Source organism: Conger conger, chromosome 17, assembly GCF_963514075.1.
Source record: "Conger conger chromosome 17, fConCon1.1, whole genome shotgun sequence".
Classification (NCBI taxonomy): Eukaryota; Metazoa; Chordata; class Actinopteri; order Anguilliformes; family Congridae; genus Conger; species Conger conger.
In genome coordinates this window covers 24,928,904-24,946,841 of record NC_083776.1, presented here as the reverse complement: position 1 = coordinate 24,946,841, position 17,938 = coordinate 24,928,904, and the positions used below count along the sequence as shown (strand labels likewise).

At 39.1% G+C, this 17,938-nt stretch overlaps 2 protein-coding genes across 3 annotated transcripts; both read left to right on the top strand.

Moving 5' to 3' along the window:
- Positions 1–2,238: 2,238 nt before the first annotated feature.
- On the top strand, positions 2,239–7,096 carry LOC133116654 (histamine N-methyltransferase-like). Its single transcript, XM_061226480.1, has 7 exons — positions 2,239–2,277; positions 3,114–3,256; positions 5,030–5,082; positions 5,539–5,646; positions 5,958–6,088; positions 6,359–6,452; positions 6,561–7,096. Exons 2-7 carry the CDS (start codon positions 3,120–3,122, stop codon positions 6,914–6,916), a joined length of 879 nt encoding a protein of 292 aa, XP_061082464.1. The 5' UTR covers positions 2,239–2,277; positions 3,114–3,119; the 3' UTR covers positions 6,917–7,096.
- Positions 7,097–12,513: 5,417 nt separating this feature from the next.
- Positions 12,514–17,628, top strand: LOC133116653 (histamine N-methyltransferase-like). Of its 2 annotated transcripts, XM_061226477.1 has the most exons (7): positions 12,514–12,628; positions 13,480–13,622; positions 15,117–15,169; positions 15,615–15,722; positions 16,028–16,158; positions 16,407–16,500; positions 16,609–17,628. In XM_061226477.1, the coding sequence occupies exons 2-7, from the start codon at positions 13,486–13,488 to the stop codon at positions 16,962–16,964; spliced, it is 879 nt and encodes a 292-aa protein (XP_061082461.1). In that variant the 5' UTR covers positions 12,514–12,628; positions 13,480–13,485; the 3' UTR covers positions 16,965–17,628. The 2 variants fall into 2 exon arrangements, with proteins under 2 accessions (XP_061082461.1, XP_061082462.1); XM_061226478.1 differs by lacking the exon at positions 15,117–15,169.
- The last annotated feature ends 310 nt before the right edge of the window (positions 17,629–17,938 follow it).

The following is a 17,938-nucleotide window of genomic DNA, read 5'->3' as shown; positions in this document are numbered from 1 at the left end:
CCCTGCAGCTCCGTCTTCAAGAGGCAGCACGTCTTGTGAAGTGCTGTTACGTTCCACGTATGTATGTCTGTCTGTTTCCCCCCCCCCCCCCCCTTAAACTCTACAGATGAAGCCATCAACCCTTTCCATTCGCTGTCCCTGCTGTCCATCATCATTGCCCTGGTCCCGCCTCCACCAATCACATCCCTCTGCTTATATAAACTGTGTTGGCTGCCCTATAGGGGGCGATGCTTGACTTGCCCATTCATTCCCTTCATAACCCTGTTGTGTGCATGCGTGTTCCTCCGTTCTCCTACTCCTGTGAATGTGGTTGTCCGTGTGTAGGCCCTGGGGCAGGTAAGACAGAGGCCTCTATACACTGTTGCTGCACGTAGGGTGAACCATTGTTTAGACACCTTAGGAAAGGGGTGATTGCCACCTATGTACTTTTGATTATAGAGTAGAGATATTATTTTGTTACAGTTAGTATGTATTTTGTTTTTAGCTCTCTTTGGTTTTGTTCATTTAATTGATTTGGCAACACCCAGGTCCCTTGGCCTCGTACCCGATGTGTCTGTCTTGTTTGAAAACTGTAAATAGCACCGCCACTGTACATTTTTGTAAATACACCTATTGCACCTCAAACCTGGTTTGTTCGATCATTTTCACTCCTCAAATACATCCTCCCGGTCATTTTTATTTTTTAATAAATAGCAATCTGCTATTACATGACCCTTCTTGTGGCAGTAAAAACACTCCCGCTCTTCCTTAGAGCGTGTAGGGGGACATTTAGGGGGTTTAACTGATGACGCAACCTCAGCTTCAGCAGTTTTCCCACTAGACGTCGCAAACACACCTTTATGTGTGAGGGTAAACTCATCGGCAAAGATTGCCGCCTCATTTAAGGACGTAACCTTTTGCTCATTCAAATATACTACACACCTCTCTGGCGTGCACTTCTTAAATTCTTCCAATAAAATTAATTCTCGGAGTGAATTATAGTCTGTGGATTTGCTAGCAGCACACCATTTATCGAACAGAGCTCCCTTCTCCCTAGCGAACTCAACAAAAGACTGAGTCGAGGTCTTTCGGTAGTCTCTGAACTTCTGCCTATAAGCCTCCGGCACCAACTCATAAGCACGGAGCACCGCAGCCTTAACGACTTCATAATTTAAACTATCGGCAAGCGACAAGGTAGCCAGCTCTACCAACTTATCCCATACCACAGACCGAATATTTTTTTTCAAAGACTGTGTTGTTACTGGGATGCCATAATGCTGTGCAATACGAATTAATTCTGCCTTACGACACTTGTCAAAACCAGAAACAGAAAGGTTTCTAATAAATGTTTCCACTTCAAACTCCGCGTGCTTGGTTTCAATGTTCTCCATTCTGAATACAACAGTTTCTGTACAGCCTACGAAGCACACTCAATGGTTGACGATTTTTACAAAACGCTCAATATCCCGGACGAGCCCCCATTTTTGTTACGTTCTCAGGCGTCCAGGGGTAGGAGGGAGTACGCAACAAAATTATAATTAAATAAAAATGACCGGGAGGATGTATTTGAGGAGTGAAAATGATCGAACAAACCAGGTTTGAGGTGCAATAGGTGTATTTACAAAAATGTACAGTGGCGGTGCTATTTACAGTTTTCAAACAAGACAAAGACACATCGGGTACGAGGCCAAGGGACCTGGGTGTTGCCAAATCAATTAAATGAACAAAACCAAAGAGAGCTAAAAACAAAATACATACTAACTGTAACAAAATAATATCTCTACTCTATAATCAAAAGTACATAGGTGGCAATCACCCCTTTCCTAAGGTGTCTAAACAATGGTTCACCCTACGTGCAGCAACAGTGTATAGAGGCCTCTGTCTTACCTGCCCCAGGGCCTACACACGGACAACCACATTCACAGGAGTAGGAGAACGGAGGAACACGCATGCACACAACAGGGTTATGAAGGGAATGAATGGGCAAGTCAAGCATCGCCCCCTATAGGGCAGCCAACACAGTTTATATAAGCAGAGGGATGTGATTGGTGGAGGCGGGACCAGGGCAATGATGATGGACAGCAGGGACAGCGAATGGAAAGGGTTGATGGCTTCATCTGTAGAGTTTAAGGGGGGGGGGGGGGGGGGGAAACAGACAGACATACATACGTGGAACGTAACAAGTGCGAATACCTCCTATAGAAGGAGGAGCCTTCTTACAGAAATCTCATTTTGCTTTCTTATTTCCTCCTTCTTGACATAAGATCAGCAGTAACTGAAGGTCTTCTACACAGAAATGTGAGTATTTAATGTAGATCTGATCCAGACACCGACTAGAAAGAGAAATGTTGCATATGTCATGTGAATCATGTGAACCATTTTTTTGACATTAAAGCAGCCATACTTGGCAAAAGGGGAAGGTATGCAACTTATTTATGCCAAATTAAATATAGTATGAAATGAATATAAAATGCTGTAATCAAGACTATTTTGCTGTACTAATAAATAGTATTACTTATTTAGTGAGAGGAAGGAAGAGAGGACAACCAAAAAATTTATTTCCGGAAATCAACATGAATATTATGATCAAAATCTCAGTTTAACCTTAAATTAACGTGTTGTGGACAATAATTCTGCTCCACTTTGTAGAAGCTCTACTTTGCCCTCCCTAAAATCAGCGGCCATTCGCTGAAATTGAATTGGTGTCAGAGAAAACAGCTGTATGAGTCGGCTATGTATTCTGCAATATATTGCACGTGTGCAAGAAACGGCAAAAATACTGAAGTCTCCGATTTTGCTTTCAATGGACGCATTCGATGAATTAAAGGCCGATTTAAACCCAACACGTTTCAACATTTTGTGATCCAGCCGTGAATGGCGTGTTTTTGCCATTTGAATGCACCATTCACTGTTGGCAAGGAAGTACGTAAAATTGTATTTATATAACACTTTTCAAAATATAGAGTTTAAAAAAATGCATGACATCATGAGAAAGCATACACAAACATACACACATAAAGAATAGCAAGTATAGAAGAGCAAAGCATAACTGAAACCACTGCCACTGACATAATTTGTATATGACTTACATGTTCAGTGAATATACTGTAATCTGTGGATAATTGTTTCTGCAGAACGCCATGGCATATGTATTCAAGTGTCTTGCAGACGATAACAACAGATACTTGAAGTCATTCCGGCTGTTCCTGGAGCGCTCATCAGAACACCAATGTATGCTTGACTTCATCCATGGGGTACTGCCTGACATACTGGCCAGGTAACACACCTGTACAGAAGTTTGCAGGGCTATTTCATATATCTTGGTGTGCCAGCATAAACTGATGAAGAAATTAATGGTTTTAACATGAAGGTGATACTTTGAAAACTGCTGCAAGCCAGGTCCAGGCACTTTCACATAAAGACGTATACATTATTGTAAGAAGTGTGGATTAGTCTTTACATTTTACATTTTTGTCATTTGGCAGACGCTTTTAATCCAAAGCGATTTACGAGTGCATAGGTTCTACCACAAGTCAAAGCATCACATCCCATCCAGAACTAAATTTTTTTTTTGGGGGGGGGGGGTTAGACAAGGATAGGGATATCAGAAAGGAGGGGCGGGGAAATCAGGAGGGAGGATTAAGGTAGAGTTTGAAAAGGTGTGTTTTGAGTCTGTGTCAAAATAGGGGGAGGGATTCTGCTGTCCTGACAGTGGTAGGCAAGTCATTCCACCACTGAGGAACAGACGTGAACGTGCAGCTCGACCGCCAGGTGCACGTAGAGAGCGTAAATCTTTTAAGATTTGCAGTTTGCAGTGTAATGCCGATTAAACCACATATACTTAATTGTTTTAAAGCTTTCTTTTGGTCAAAGTGAAAGATAATATGTTAAAATGTTAACTCATGCTCAAGAATATCAAAAAAAAAAATATATATATATATATATATATATTACATCTTATCTTTAAGTTTGACCAAAAGAAAGCTTAACAATGTCACTTAAAAAATAAATGTGAAACAATTTTGACCTTTGCTGTTTTACTGTTTGAGGAAATCAAGTGGGTCCTGACCTTTGAAGCACAATTTAGGTCACATTTCTCCTACAGTATACCGTTAAAAAATGGCCAAAATTCTCTTGTCTGTTCTGGTTCCTGGGTGGTGGTTTGAGCTTGTCACAGCAGTCAGAATCAGCAGAAACCCTATCGCACCTCCCAAAACTAACTAAAGACTCGCCTCAACATGTCACACCAGAGCCTTCTTCTCTCTTTCTTTCCTTGGCTTTCCTTTTGGATACTGTTCATGGTACATCGGTGTAACATTTTAATGTTCTCTCTCCAATTGTACCTTGATACAAATCAAAGTATCGTTCCTTAGGTTAATATTACACTGAGGTGATTATTAACGGGCCTCCCTGCCTTCTTAGCATTACTGCTTTGTTGTGGTACTCCTGAGAGTCGAGAAATGACTGGAATGTAATATAGAAGAGAATGGCTGTGCAGAAGCCTGTGATTAACATCCTCTCCAGGAGGAGCACTTCATCTGCTACTTCATACTGAGAAATTGCGATAAGTTCGTCTGGGGGCGTACACACATCAGCTCATGTTTAAATGTACAATAGGCAAGATTTTTGTGTTAAAACATTGTTACAAGGCCATTGTAAATCCCTCCCTATCATTGATAAAGGCTCACTGCCATGTTGACTCAGCCTCTGCCTGTGTTTATAGTCCTTAAATTCGGGTTTCAAAATATGCAGTTGACAGGCCGGCACTCTGTACCAAAACAGTGTATAGCTGTACAAGAATTCAAAATTGGTTCTAATTGCCACAGGCAATGCCATTTCAACATTATCGCATTCACAGAGAAGGGGTGGGATAAATAGCGTTGTTGTTTGAGCGTCTTTGTTGCTGCAATTCCTCTCTTGATCGTTAGGAGTCCGAAATTACCTACTGTACCTTTAAGATTGTACTATACTTATTTTGACTGTATGTAGCTGGAATGATAGCAACTGTTGTATGTCAATAAAAGGGAGCAAATCACCTCTGCTTCTGCAGCATTGGAGGGGGGAGATCCAGTCTCAACATTTTGGGAGTTGGGAGTGGTGCAGGTAAGATGTTCTGCATAAACTATTACCATGTACCCAAGTAAAAAATGTTTAATTATTCTCTCAATAATTCTCGTTATAGAAAATGTAAAATATTAGCAAACACCTTAAATAATCACTGATACAAGAAAACAATTGATTATGATTCAGTGCATCCAGCATCTTTTTTCACACTCTCCCAAAAATGTGAAGTACAAATAAGAAATTGCATTTTATAGAAACATGATGAACTTCAATTAAGCACAAAGTGACCCTTCCCAAAATTGCAAATTAGCATTATAAAGTAGCATAAAGCGTAAAACCAATGGAAGTGTAACTTCTGTCACAATGACACGTCTTAAATGTATCTTAAGTATTTGCTGTATCTATTAATGATACCGACCTCTAAATGGAGGGGGGGGAAGTATGCTTGAGTAAATTATTGGTTTGAAAACAAAAAGTGAATCATTTTGTTTTCAGGAGAGATAGACCTGCAGATGTTGTCTCAGCTGCAGTTGAAACACCCCGGGCTGAAGGTAGACAATGAGGTGGTGGAGCCCAGTGATGAGATGCTGTACAACTACAAGGGTAAAGCGACCTCTAATCAAAGGATTCCCCGTTTTTACGGCAAGCTTTTATTGCACACTAGACTCTAAGGATTCCCCTTTTCTACTTATCTCATGTGCGCTTTACTCAAAAGGATTGACCTACTTCAGTATGCTTTTATTGTTTCTGCATACTGTGCAGTACACACAAATGGAGGTCTGGCATTTCAGTTTGCATTTAGATAAAAATGCTGGAATTCCTTTTGTCAAAGATAGTTAACCATTTCTTTAAATAATATTTTATATGGTCAGTGATATTACAGATGTTTTTGTTACTGTCTTTGTTTTGTGCAGTGTTAGTGTCAAAGACTCCAAATCTTGAGCATGTTAACTTCAAGTGGAATAAGATGACTGCATCTGAATTCGAAAATCACTGGCAGGAGAAAAACCTCACAAAAAAGATGGACTTCATCCACATGATTGAGGTACTGATACAGTATCTGTGATAATGTTGTGGTGATTACATTATTCCAAACAGCCACGAAGTCTCTATCTCAGCTATACTATATCGAATGATTTGTGTGACATTACTTGTTTCACAAGAGCATCTAAACATGTGAACAAACAAGTTAGCCACATTTTTAGGAAACTAGAATAAGATTAATGGACATTAATGATTCAAATCATGCCTCATGAATGCAAGTATTGTGTTATCACCAGCCAAGTAATCAATGAGCTTCAATCTCCATTTTCAGATGCTGTACTTTGTTGCCGATCCTCATGCCACTGTGTCATTCTTCCGCAGTCTCTTAAATGATAATGGGAAACTAATCATCATACTCGCCAGTGGTAATATATTTATACGTATAAAGAAGACATACAAGATATACGTATATGCTCAATAATATCAATAATAATGTCATGCCATGATACTGATTGCTGGCCTCATCTGTGCAGATAAAAGTGGGTGGGGAAAGCTGTGGAAGATGTACAAGGCTGACCTGTGCAAAGGGGACACAAGCTATTGTGTGACTACAGGGGACTTCAAGAGCTTTCTCGACGCCGACGGGATCAAATACAAAACCTACCTGCTCCCGTCTCAGATGGACATTACAGAGTGCTTCAGAGAGGGGGATGAACGAGGAGAGCTCTTACTGGACTTTCTGACAGGGCTGGTGGACTTCACCAGATCGGCGCCCCCGGACCTGAGGGCAGGAGTGATGGACCTCCTCCGCCACCCCGACTGCAGTGCTGAGGCGGACGGGAAGATTGTTTTTAACAACACACTGGAGGTTTTAGTTCTAGATGCTTAAATGGAGAGCAGGGTGCCAGCCACTCACATGGCTTTAGGTTGCTCAAACAGGGAATCTCTGGTGTGCCTTTAACGTGTTTTACTCTATTAGGGTTTACTTAATTTCCCAAAAACTGTGATCGTTTAGTGTTCTTGTAATATGAAAATAAGGACTAATAAGTTTGATACATAAAATCTTCATTATGGTGTAGGGGAAAATTCACAGAACAAAAGATCTCCCTCCTAAAAGCATGATAAACAATCACAAGTCAAAATCAGACTCAACCTTGATGAGCAGGCTGGTTCCTCCAAAACGCTCGACGATGTATGCTAAAAGTGTATCAATACATCCATATAAAAGTATGATATGTACCCTGTATAGTTTCAAACTGATTAACTGCTAAATTGTGCTAGAATTACACAGTGAACCATATGTAACCAGCTGGGGGGGGAGGCGTCTCAAACTGTGTCACCAAGGACACAGAGTGAGATATGACTTTATAGTCGATTTCTCCAGGACTCTCAATGTTTTATGCCAGAAGTGTATCTATTTGACCTAGACCATTAATTATAGCTGAGCTTACGAAAACGCAAGAAACCACAGTGAAAACTGTTGAAATGAGAGCTAAGAATGCATAGTATGTCTGTATATTAGAAAAGTATATTAGAAGTGAATATTAATGAAATGTTTAGTATGTCTGCATATTTTCAATGATTACTGCTGCTTAGTTCGTCTTATAAAAGCGAAAGATACAGAGTGACGTGTATGGATGACGTGTGTGTTAGAGGGGGGGCATCCAGAACTTTATGAGGTCTGGTAGTTTGCCAAAAGCAGGTGCGGGGTGAAGTGAGGACAGGGGGAGTCCTGAACTTTGTTCATAGTTGGCAGAACGCCCTGAACTTTGTACAGAGTTGGCAGAGCATAAGGACCGTTGGCAATTTGCCACAATGACGTTGTGGGAGGAGCGTTGGGAGGAGTTATGATAAGAACAGTGTGGGTGATTTGCCAGAATGAGGTTTGAGGAGGAGTTGTAGGTGGAGTAACTGTGTATAAAATGGGTGTAAAAATGACAGTCGAGGTTCAGTTCTGGAGAACTGATCCGGCTTTATGCACGTGTGCTAATTTTCCTGAAGAACTTGCTGCCGTGGTGTCGTCTTTTCCCTCGTGAAGATGTTTTCGACAAATTGATTTTGGAAATTTGGACTCTGTCATTTCCTAGACACGACAGACAATAGTATTGCACTATTTATCATTGAAAAATTCAAATCCACTAACCTCAAGACTCTACTGTTCATTAGGGCAGAATGTTTCACTGTACATATGAATAATAAAACAAATGAACACAAAACACACGTCAGTGTATGTTATCATATAACAATTATACAGAACATTGTCAGTTGTTATATGCAGTGCAATTTCATACTTTTAGGTTTTTAGTGCACAGGCAGTACGTAAGAAAAGACATACATGATCAAGGGGAGACTTAAAAGGCCATTTTATACAACCTAGATCCTTTTTGATGCAGTGTTACCAGAGTTTCAATCATGTGAGCATAATTTGAGTTATATGTTTTTATTATTATGACATTGAAGACCTCATTTCGCTTTGGACTTTTGCTTGTGGTTTTCCTTCTTGGATTTAATGATTGTATTATAGATACAGAAAGGTACAATTTTGCCACCTGTTGTTGTGGAGAGGTTTGGATTTCATTTAACAGACAATGATGGCAAAGACTTTTTCATTGTGCATTTTATCTGGCATAGAACAATGAGTGTGTGATACAAATGAAGTCAAAAATAATCATTATTTTCTAACTGTCCTAAATAAAGATGTCCGTTATAATACAATATACGTATATGGCACTGTAGGTTGGTTTCGTCAGATGCCCAACGGATTAAAGAGCCAGGGACTTTTGATACCTGATTGGGTTGACTGGTTCCTTTGGTTTTGGCAAATAATAATATAGCAGACCTTTGACTTTCTCTTTTTTCTCCGAAACAATCCACTGAAATACGTTTCTGAATACATGAAGTGAGAAATAAGCAATGCAGTTGCTGAATCGTGATTCATATTTGATCTGCAATGGCTAATTTGAACGTTTGATCTGAATTCTGTGTGCCAGGCGAGCTGCGCTAACATACACTGCAAGGCTTTTGTTTCCATGACTTGTACAACAGGACCACTGGTTTGTTTTATTTTGTTTGTGTGTCAACAGTACCTGCTTCTGTTTATAGTCCTTAAACACTCTGTACCAAAACATTGTATAACTATACGATAATTCAGGCTCATTGGTTGAAAATCGGTTCTAATTTCCACAGCCAATGGCGTCAGTGTGTTTATGGAGAAGGGGGAGAGATAAGCAGTGTTATGGTTTGAAGGTGTTTGTTGCTGCTATGCCTCTCTTGACCGTAAGAAGTCCAAAATTACTGATTGTACCCTTAAATAGGACCATTACTTATTTGACAGGAAGTTAAAATAATGACTCCAGTCCTGAATATTAACCAGCCATTTTAACAAATAGAAAACAAAAATGCCAGACCTGCCAGATTCATTATTTTCTGAAGTCAGACAAAACTAAAGGATTACAATTATAATGAATGGTCTTTGCTATGCCAGTGGAGGGAAGACTGGGGCCTATTGTCACAAGCATATTCACTCTTTCTTACATTTCTTGGGTGCAACACATCTCAATGGAAGAAACGACATAATCAAAATAAAGTCTCAGGCACATATATACCTTACATCTTTATAACAGTTAAGTAGGGTGCGCACTTGTGACAACTTGCCCCATCAGTGGGTAAGTTGTCACAGTTTTTTTTTTTTTTTAAACAAATAAGAACACAACCGAGTCATTGTGGATTTATTTATTTGCTTAAAATTGCAACCTTGTATGTAAATTATGCAACAACATATACACATGTACAATATACAGAAAATAATAAACGGCCCAAAATAGTAAAATGTTGTGAACGTCTCTCCGTATGAATTTTAAAGTGTCCAATGTCTTGAGTCGAAGGTGGAATCCGAATCTGATCTGTTGGGGTCACATCTCGTCAAGTCAGTTCTGTCTAAGAGCTCTTTGAATCTGAGAATGTCTCAGGATGACGGGCACGTATGTATGATGACTGGCACAGTCCTACCACAAGGCCGATGGTGGTCAAACTCCTGTTCTAGTAGGTTGACCCGCAAAACTGGAAATCCAAGTTGGATGGCTCGCTATCTATTGAGATCGGGATCGTCCATGTGGTAGTTCTTGATGGAATCAAATGACGTGATCCTCGACGGAATCAAAAGACGTGGTCAAAAGACCTGACCTATACAGAAACAGGTTCAGCTCTTCTCCATTCTGTTTGTTGTACAACATAATCACTCGCTCTAAATTCAACAATGTACTGCTGAGCACAATACATTTATGTAAACATCAATTCAAATACATATTATCAAATTATATTCAACATACTGCTAAATGGTGACCATAACCATGTATGGCGACAGTATAGAGAGTAGACTAATCAACATTCTATGAATTTCCTATAAAATGCCTTTGGAATGAATTGACCTATTTTAGCCTATGTTCTAACTTTTAAGTTGGTTAATAGGCTGACTATGAATCACACAATAACAGCCAATTACGCAATCTTCAGCTATAAAAGATAAACATCGTCATATTCTGCGAAAATGTTTACAAGCAGTATTTTAACTTAAGCAATTAGCTGGCTCTTGCATCTCTTGAACCAGAACTTGTATTGGAATAAATCATTAATCATTCAGTCAGCTAAATTAAATATCTGTACTTACGGCCAATAAGTAACGTCACGAAAATCCACTTATTCTGTTAGATAGCTAACGTTACCTTTGTTCAATTAATTCTTTCATTTTATCTCTGCTCGCATGAAACCAACATTAAGTCGCATTATACATTTTCATAATAGCAAGCGTCATAAGCGAACAGCTATAAAACATTGCAAAACGACATCTACTTTAGGAAGCAACAATTATTGAGGATTTCGGTTCTACTGGATGTTTTCACCAAGTCGGCGTTAGTGTCCTTTTGTTAATTGGAAACTGCAATCCAAGTTTGTTACGGCAGCCATTAAAATTAAGCATAACATCGTCGCATCATAGCATGTACTGATGGTCATATTTGCATGAAATTAACTTACCGAGTCTCAGCAAGGCACATGCAGAAGAAAAGATGAAACCGGAGTTTCCACTGCAGTGTCCTTACGTTCTGTTTAGCTTCTCTTCGGCTTCTTTGGTGGATATAATAACGTTAGCTTCCAATTCTCTCGTGAATATAAAGTGCAACAGAGCGAATATGGAAACCGATAAGGCTACAGGAATTCAATGCGTTTGCAGCATTTAGAAAAGACAGTTAACCTGCACGCCCGCCATTTTCTTCACTTAACTATTCAATACAACACTTTTTAAATAGTTTCTCGATCGTTCTGCTCAACTCTCTGTTGGTTCATGCATGTCTAACTAGAAAACGTACTTCCTGCTTTTTAAAAATAAAAGTCCTTCATTATCTATTAAGGTAAAAACGTCTGAAATCAATGAGTAGCTCAGCTATACTGCAACTGGCATAATATAAAATTAAATCACTCATAAACCATATGAAAATATATTAAATAAAGATTATGGTTAATATATTATCTTGTTTAACTATTCATTCCGTAAACCCAAATACTTCACTGGGTTTACATATACAGTCATAAGTGCAATTCTATTTTTTTTTGTGTACATTCATCAATCGGATAATCAGACTCAGCTAAAAGCCTGTCTTGTGTAGTCCAGGGATAAGCCTGCTGCTCTAAGCTATACAGTGCGCATACAGTATATAATCCATCTGCATTAACATTAGTACTATTACAAGAAACCTAGTTGCTGATTATACAACATCATAACATTATAAAAGCTTGTAACCACTTGTACCACAAAGCTTGTTATCTGATATGTTTCATACTGTAATCAAGACTATTTTGCTGTATTAATAAATAGTTTTACTTTACAAATTGGACTTCACACACACACACACACACACACACACACACACACACACACACACACACACACACACACACACACACACACACACACACACAAACCAAAGCTGAGCTGGAAGTAATTCTTTATTTATTCATTATGAAAGTTGCACTTGGTGTTCTGAACACTACGTTAAATTAAGTTAAATGTTATTGCCAATTTAACTTTCATTCAACTTTTATAATTAATAATAATTGTTAGGGATGACAACAATTTTGTCACCTATGGCTTTCAGAAATAATGGGATTATTGAATAAAAAACATTGAAACATGAAAGTAAATTGATCCAAGAATAAAAGTATATCGTTTCCCATGACCCTCCTGCCACACTGACTCAGCTGTTGCACCAAGCCTCTCCCCCATTGGTGTTCCTACCATCCCTCTACCTCATCTCTGCTTCAACTTTTTCATTAGACATGTATGTATCTGTTTTTCTTTTTAAAACCATTCTTTCAACAAATCTTTCTTTCATCTCTCTGCAGCTCTTCCTAGTGCATTCGAATAAACGCTGCTACTTGAGCGCCCAAAATAATTTGACCGCTGCGTCTTTAAGAGGCAGCACGTCTTGTGAAGCGCGAATACCCTTTACAGTAGGAGGAGCCCTCTTACAGAAATCTCATTTTGCTTTCTTATTTCTTCCTTCTTGACGTGAGATCAGCAGTAACCGAAGGTCTTCTACACAGAAATGTGAGTATTTAATGTAGATCTGATCCACGACACCGACTAGAAAGAGAAATGTTGCATATATCATGTGAATCATGTGAACAATTTTTGACATTAAAGCAGCCATACTTGGCAAAAGGGGAAGGTATGCAACTTATTTATGCCAAATTAAATACAGTATGAAATTAATATAAAACGCTGTAATCGAAATATCAAAATTGAAAAATCAAGAACATTAAATTCAAGGATCACAAAAAGCGCTAATGTCCTGTTGACAGTGTTCGGTTAGTATGACATCATACGACAGCATACGCATTTTCTAAACTATTCATCAATAAATCAGCGGCCATTCGCTGAAATTGAATTGGTGTCAGAAAAAAACAGGTGTATGAGTCGGCTATGTATTCTGCAATATATTGCACGTGTGCAAGAAAAGGCAAAAATACTGAAGTCTCCGTTTTGCTTTCAATGGACACATTCGATGAATTAAAGGCCGATTTAAACCCAACACGTTTCAACATTTTGTGATTCAGCCGTGAATGGCAGGTCCACGGAGTAGGCTGCGCTACTTCAGCTGTGTCTGTTAATAATTATTGGATTTAACTTGTTTTTTTTGTTTGTTGTTTTTGCCATTTGAATGCACCATTCACTGTTGGCAAGGACGTCCGTAAAATTGTATTTATATAACACTTTTCAAAACATAGAGTTTAAAAAAATGCATGACATCATGAGAAAGCATACACAAACATACACACATAACGAATAGCAAGTATAGAAGAGCAAAGCATAACTGAAACCACTGCCACTGACATAATTTGTATATGACTTACATGTTCAGTGAATATACTGTAATCTGTGGATAATTGTTTCTGCAGAACGCCATGGCATATGCATTCAAGTGTCTTGCAGACGATAACAACAGATACTTGAAGTCATTCCGGCTGTTCCTGGAGCGCTCATCAGAACACCAATGCATGCTTGACTTCATCCATGGGGTACTGCCTGACATACTGGCCAGGTAACACACCTGTACAGAAGTTTGCAGGGCTATTTCATATATCTTGGTGTGCCAGCATAAACTGATGAAGAAATTAATGGTTTTAACATGAAGGTGATACTTTGAAAACTGCTGCAAGCCAGGTCCAGGCACTTTCACATAAAGACGTATACATTATTGTAAGAAGTGTGGATTAGTCTTTACATTTTACATTTTTGTCATTTGGCAGACGCTTTTAATCCAAAGCGATTTACGAGTGCATAGGTTCTAGGTTCTACCACAAGTCAAAGCATCACATCCCATCCAGAACTAAATTTTTTTGGGGGGGGGGTTAGACAAGGATAGGGATATCAGAAAGGAGGGGTGGGGGAAATCAGGAGGGAGGACTAAGGTAGAGTTTGAAAAGGTGTGTTTTGAGTCTGCATGAAAATAGGGACAGTGGTAGGCAAGTCATTCCACCACTGAGGAACCAGAACGGCGTGAACGTGCAGCTCGACCGCCAGGTGCACGTAGAGTAAATCTTTTAAGATTTGCAGTTTGCAGTGTAATGCCGATTAAACCACATATACTTAATTTTTTTAAAGCTTTCTTTTGGTCAAAGTGAAAGATAATATGTTAAAATGTTAACTCATGCTTAAGAATATCAAAAAAAAAAAATATATATATATATATATATATATATATATTTAAGTTTGACCAAAAGAAAGCTTAACAATGTCACTTTAAAAATAAATGTGAAACAATTTTGACCTTGTTTTGCTGTTTGAGGAAATCAAGTGGGTCCTGACCTTTGAAGCACAATTGTACCTTGATACAAATCAAAGTATCATCCCTTAGGTTAATATTACACTCAGGTGATTATTAACGGGCCTCCCTGCCTTCTTAGCATTACTGCTTTGTTGTGGTACTCCTGAGAGTCGAGCATCTGAGAAATGACTGGAATGTAATATAGAAGAGAATGGCTGTGCAGAAGCCTGTGATTAACATCCTCTCCAGGAGGAGCACTTCATCTGCTACTTCATACTGAGAAATTGCGATAAGTTCCTCTGGGGGCATACACACATCAGCTCATGTTTAAATGTACAATAAGCAAGATTTTTGTGTTAAAACATTGTAACAAGGCCATTGTAAATCCCTCCCTATCATTGATAAAGGCTCACTGACATGTTGACTCAGCCTCTGCCTGTGTTTAGATTCCTTAAATTCGGGTTTCAAAATATGCAGTTGACAGGCCGGCACCAAAACATTGTATAGCTGTACAATAATTCAAAATTGGTTCTAATTGCCACAGGCAATGCCATTTCAACATTAGCGCATTCACAGAGAAGGGGTGGGATAAATTGCGTTGTTGTTTGAGTGTCTTTGTTGCTGCAATTCCTCTCTTGATCGTTAGGAGTCCGAAATTACCTACTGTACCTTTAAGATTGTACTATATTTTTGATGATTGTATGTAGCTGGAATGATAGCAACTGTTGTATGTCAATAAAAGGGAGCAAATCACCTCTGCTTCTGCAGCATTGGAGGGGGTAGATCCAGTCTCAAAATTTTGGGAGTTGGGAGTGGTGCAGGTAAGATGTTCTGCATAAACTATTACCATGTACCCAAGTAAAAAATGTTTAATAATTCTCAATAATTCTTAATAATTCTCTCAATAATTCTCGTTATAGAAAATGTAAAATGTTAGCAAACACCTTAAATAATCACTGATACAAGACAACAATTGATTATGATTGAGTGCATTCAGCATCTTTCATCTTTCACACTCTCCCAAAACTGTGAAGTACAAATAAGAAATTGCATTTTATAGAAACATGATGAACTTCAATTAAGCACAAAGTGACCCTTCCCAAAATTGCGAATTAGCATTATAAAGTAGCATAAAGCGTAAAACCAATGGAAGTGTAACTGCTGTCACAATGACAGTCTTAAGTATTTATTTTTAATGATACCGATTTCCTCATGTTTGAGTAAATTATTGGTTTGAAAACAAAAAGTGAATCATTTTGTTTTCAGGCGAGCTAGACCTGCAGATGTTGTCTCAGCTGCAGTTGAAACACCCCGGGCTGAAGGTAGATAATGAGGTGGTGGAGCCCAGTGATGAGATGCTGTACAACTACAAGGGTAAAGTGACCTCTAATCAAAGGATTCCCCGTTTTTAGGCAAGCTTTTATTGCACACTAGACTCTAAGGATTCCCCTTCTCTACTTATCTCATGTGCTCTTTATTCAAAAGGATTGACCTACTTCAGTATGCTTTTATTGTTTCTGCATACTGTGCAGTACACACAAATGGAGGTCTGGCATTTCATTTTGCATTTAGATAAAAATGCTGGAATTCCTTTTTGTTAAAGAACGATTTCTTGAAATTATATTTTAAATGGTCAGTGATATTACAGATGTTTTTGTTAATATCTTTGTTTTGTGCAGTGTTAGTGTCAAAGACTCCAAATCTTGAGCATGTTAACTTCAAGTGGAATAAGATGACTGCATCTGAATTCGAAAATCACTGGCAGGAGAAAAACCTCACAAAAAAGATGGACTTTATCCACATGATTCAGGTTCTGATTACATTATTCCAAACAGCCACAAAGTCTCCTATATCTCAGCTATACTATATCGAATGATTTGTGTGAGATTACTTGTTTCACAAGGACATCTAAACATGTGAACAAACAAGTTTTTAAAAACTTTTTTAGGAAACTAGAATAAGATTAATGGACATTAATGATTCAAATCATGCCTCATGAATGCAAGTATTGTGTTATCACCAGCCAAGTAATCAATGAGCTTCAATCTCCATTTTCAGATGCTGTACTATGTTGCCGATCCTCATGCCACTGTGTCATTCTTCCGCAGTCTCTTAAATGAGAATGGGAAACTAATCATCATACTCGTCAGTGGTAATATATTTATACGTATAAAGAAGATATACAAGATATACGTATATGCTCAATAATATCAATAATAATGTCATGCCATGATACTGATTGCTGGCCTCATCTGTGCAGATAAAAGTGGGTGGGGAAAGCTGTGGAAGATGTACAAGGCTGACCTGTGCAAAGGGGACACGAGCCAGTGTGTGACTACAGGGGACATCAAGAGCTTTCTTGACGCCGACGGGATCAAATACAAAAACTACCTGCTCCCGTCTCAGATGGACATTACAGAGTGCTTCAGAGAGGGGGATGAACGAGGAGAGCTCTTACTGGACTTTCTGACAGAGGTGGTGGACTTCACCAGATCGGCGCCCCCGGACCTGAGGGCAGGAGTGATGGACCTCCTCCGCCACCCCGACTGCAGTGCTGAGGCGGACGGGAAGATTGTTTTTAACAACACACTGGAGGTTTTAGTTCTAGATGCTTAAATGGAGAGCAGGGTGCCAGCCACTCACATGGCTTTAGGTTGCTCAAACAGGGAATCTCTGGTGTGCCTTTAATGTGTTTTACTCTATTAGGGTTTACTTAATTTCCCAAAAACTGTGATCGTTTAGTGTTCTTCCATCCATCCATTATCTGAACCCGCTTATCCTGATCAGGGTCGCAGGGGGGCTGGAGCCTATCCCAGCGTACATTGGGCAAAAGGCAGGAATACACCCTGGACAGGTCGCCAGTCCATCGCAGGGCACACGCACCATTCACTCACACACTCATGCCTACGGGCAATTTAGACTCTCCAATCGGCCTAACCTGCATGTCTTTGGACTGTGGGAGGAAACCGGAGTACCCGGAGGAAACCCACGCAGACACGGGGAGAACATGCAAACTCCGCACAGAGAGGCCCCGGCCGACGGGGATTCGAACCCAGGACCTCCTCCATCCGTGCCGCCCGTTTAGTGTTCTTGTAATATCAAAATAAGGACTAATAAGTTTGATACATAAAATCTTCATTATAGTATTGCACTTTTTATCATTGAAAAATTCAAATCCATTAACCACAAGACTCTACTGTTTATTAGGGCAGAATGTTACTGTTCATTAAGGCAGAATGTTTCACTGTACATATTAATAATAAAACAAATTAATACAAAACACACGTCAGTGTATGTTATCATATAACAATTATACAGAACATTGTCAGATGTTATATGCAGTGCAATTTCATACTTTTAGGTTTTTAGTGCACAGGCAGTACGTAAGAAAGACATACACGATCAAGGGGAGGCTTAAAGGCCATTTTATACAACCTTGATCCATTTTGATGCAGTGTTACCAGAGTTTCAATCATGTGAGCATAATTTGGCATAGAACAATGAGAGTGTGTGGTACAAATGAAGTCTACAATAATCATTATTTTCTAACTGTCCTAAATAAAGATGTCCGTTATAATACAATATACGTA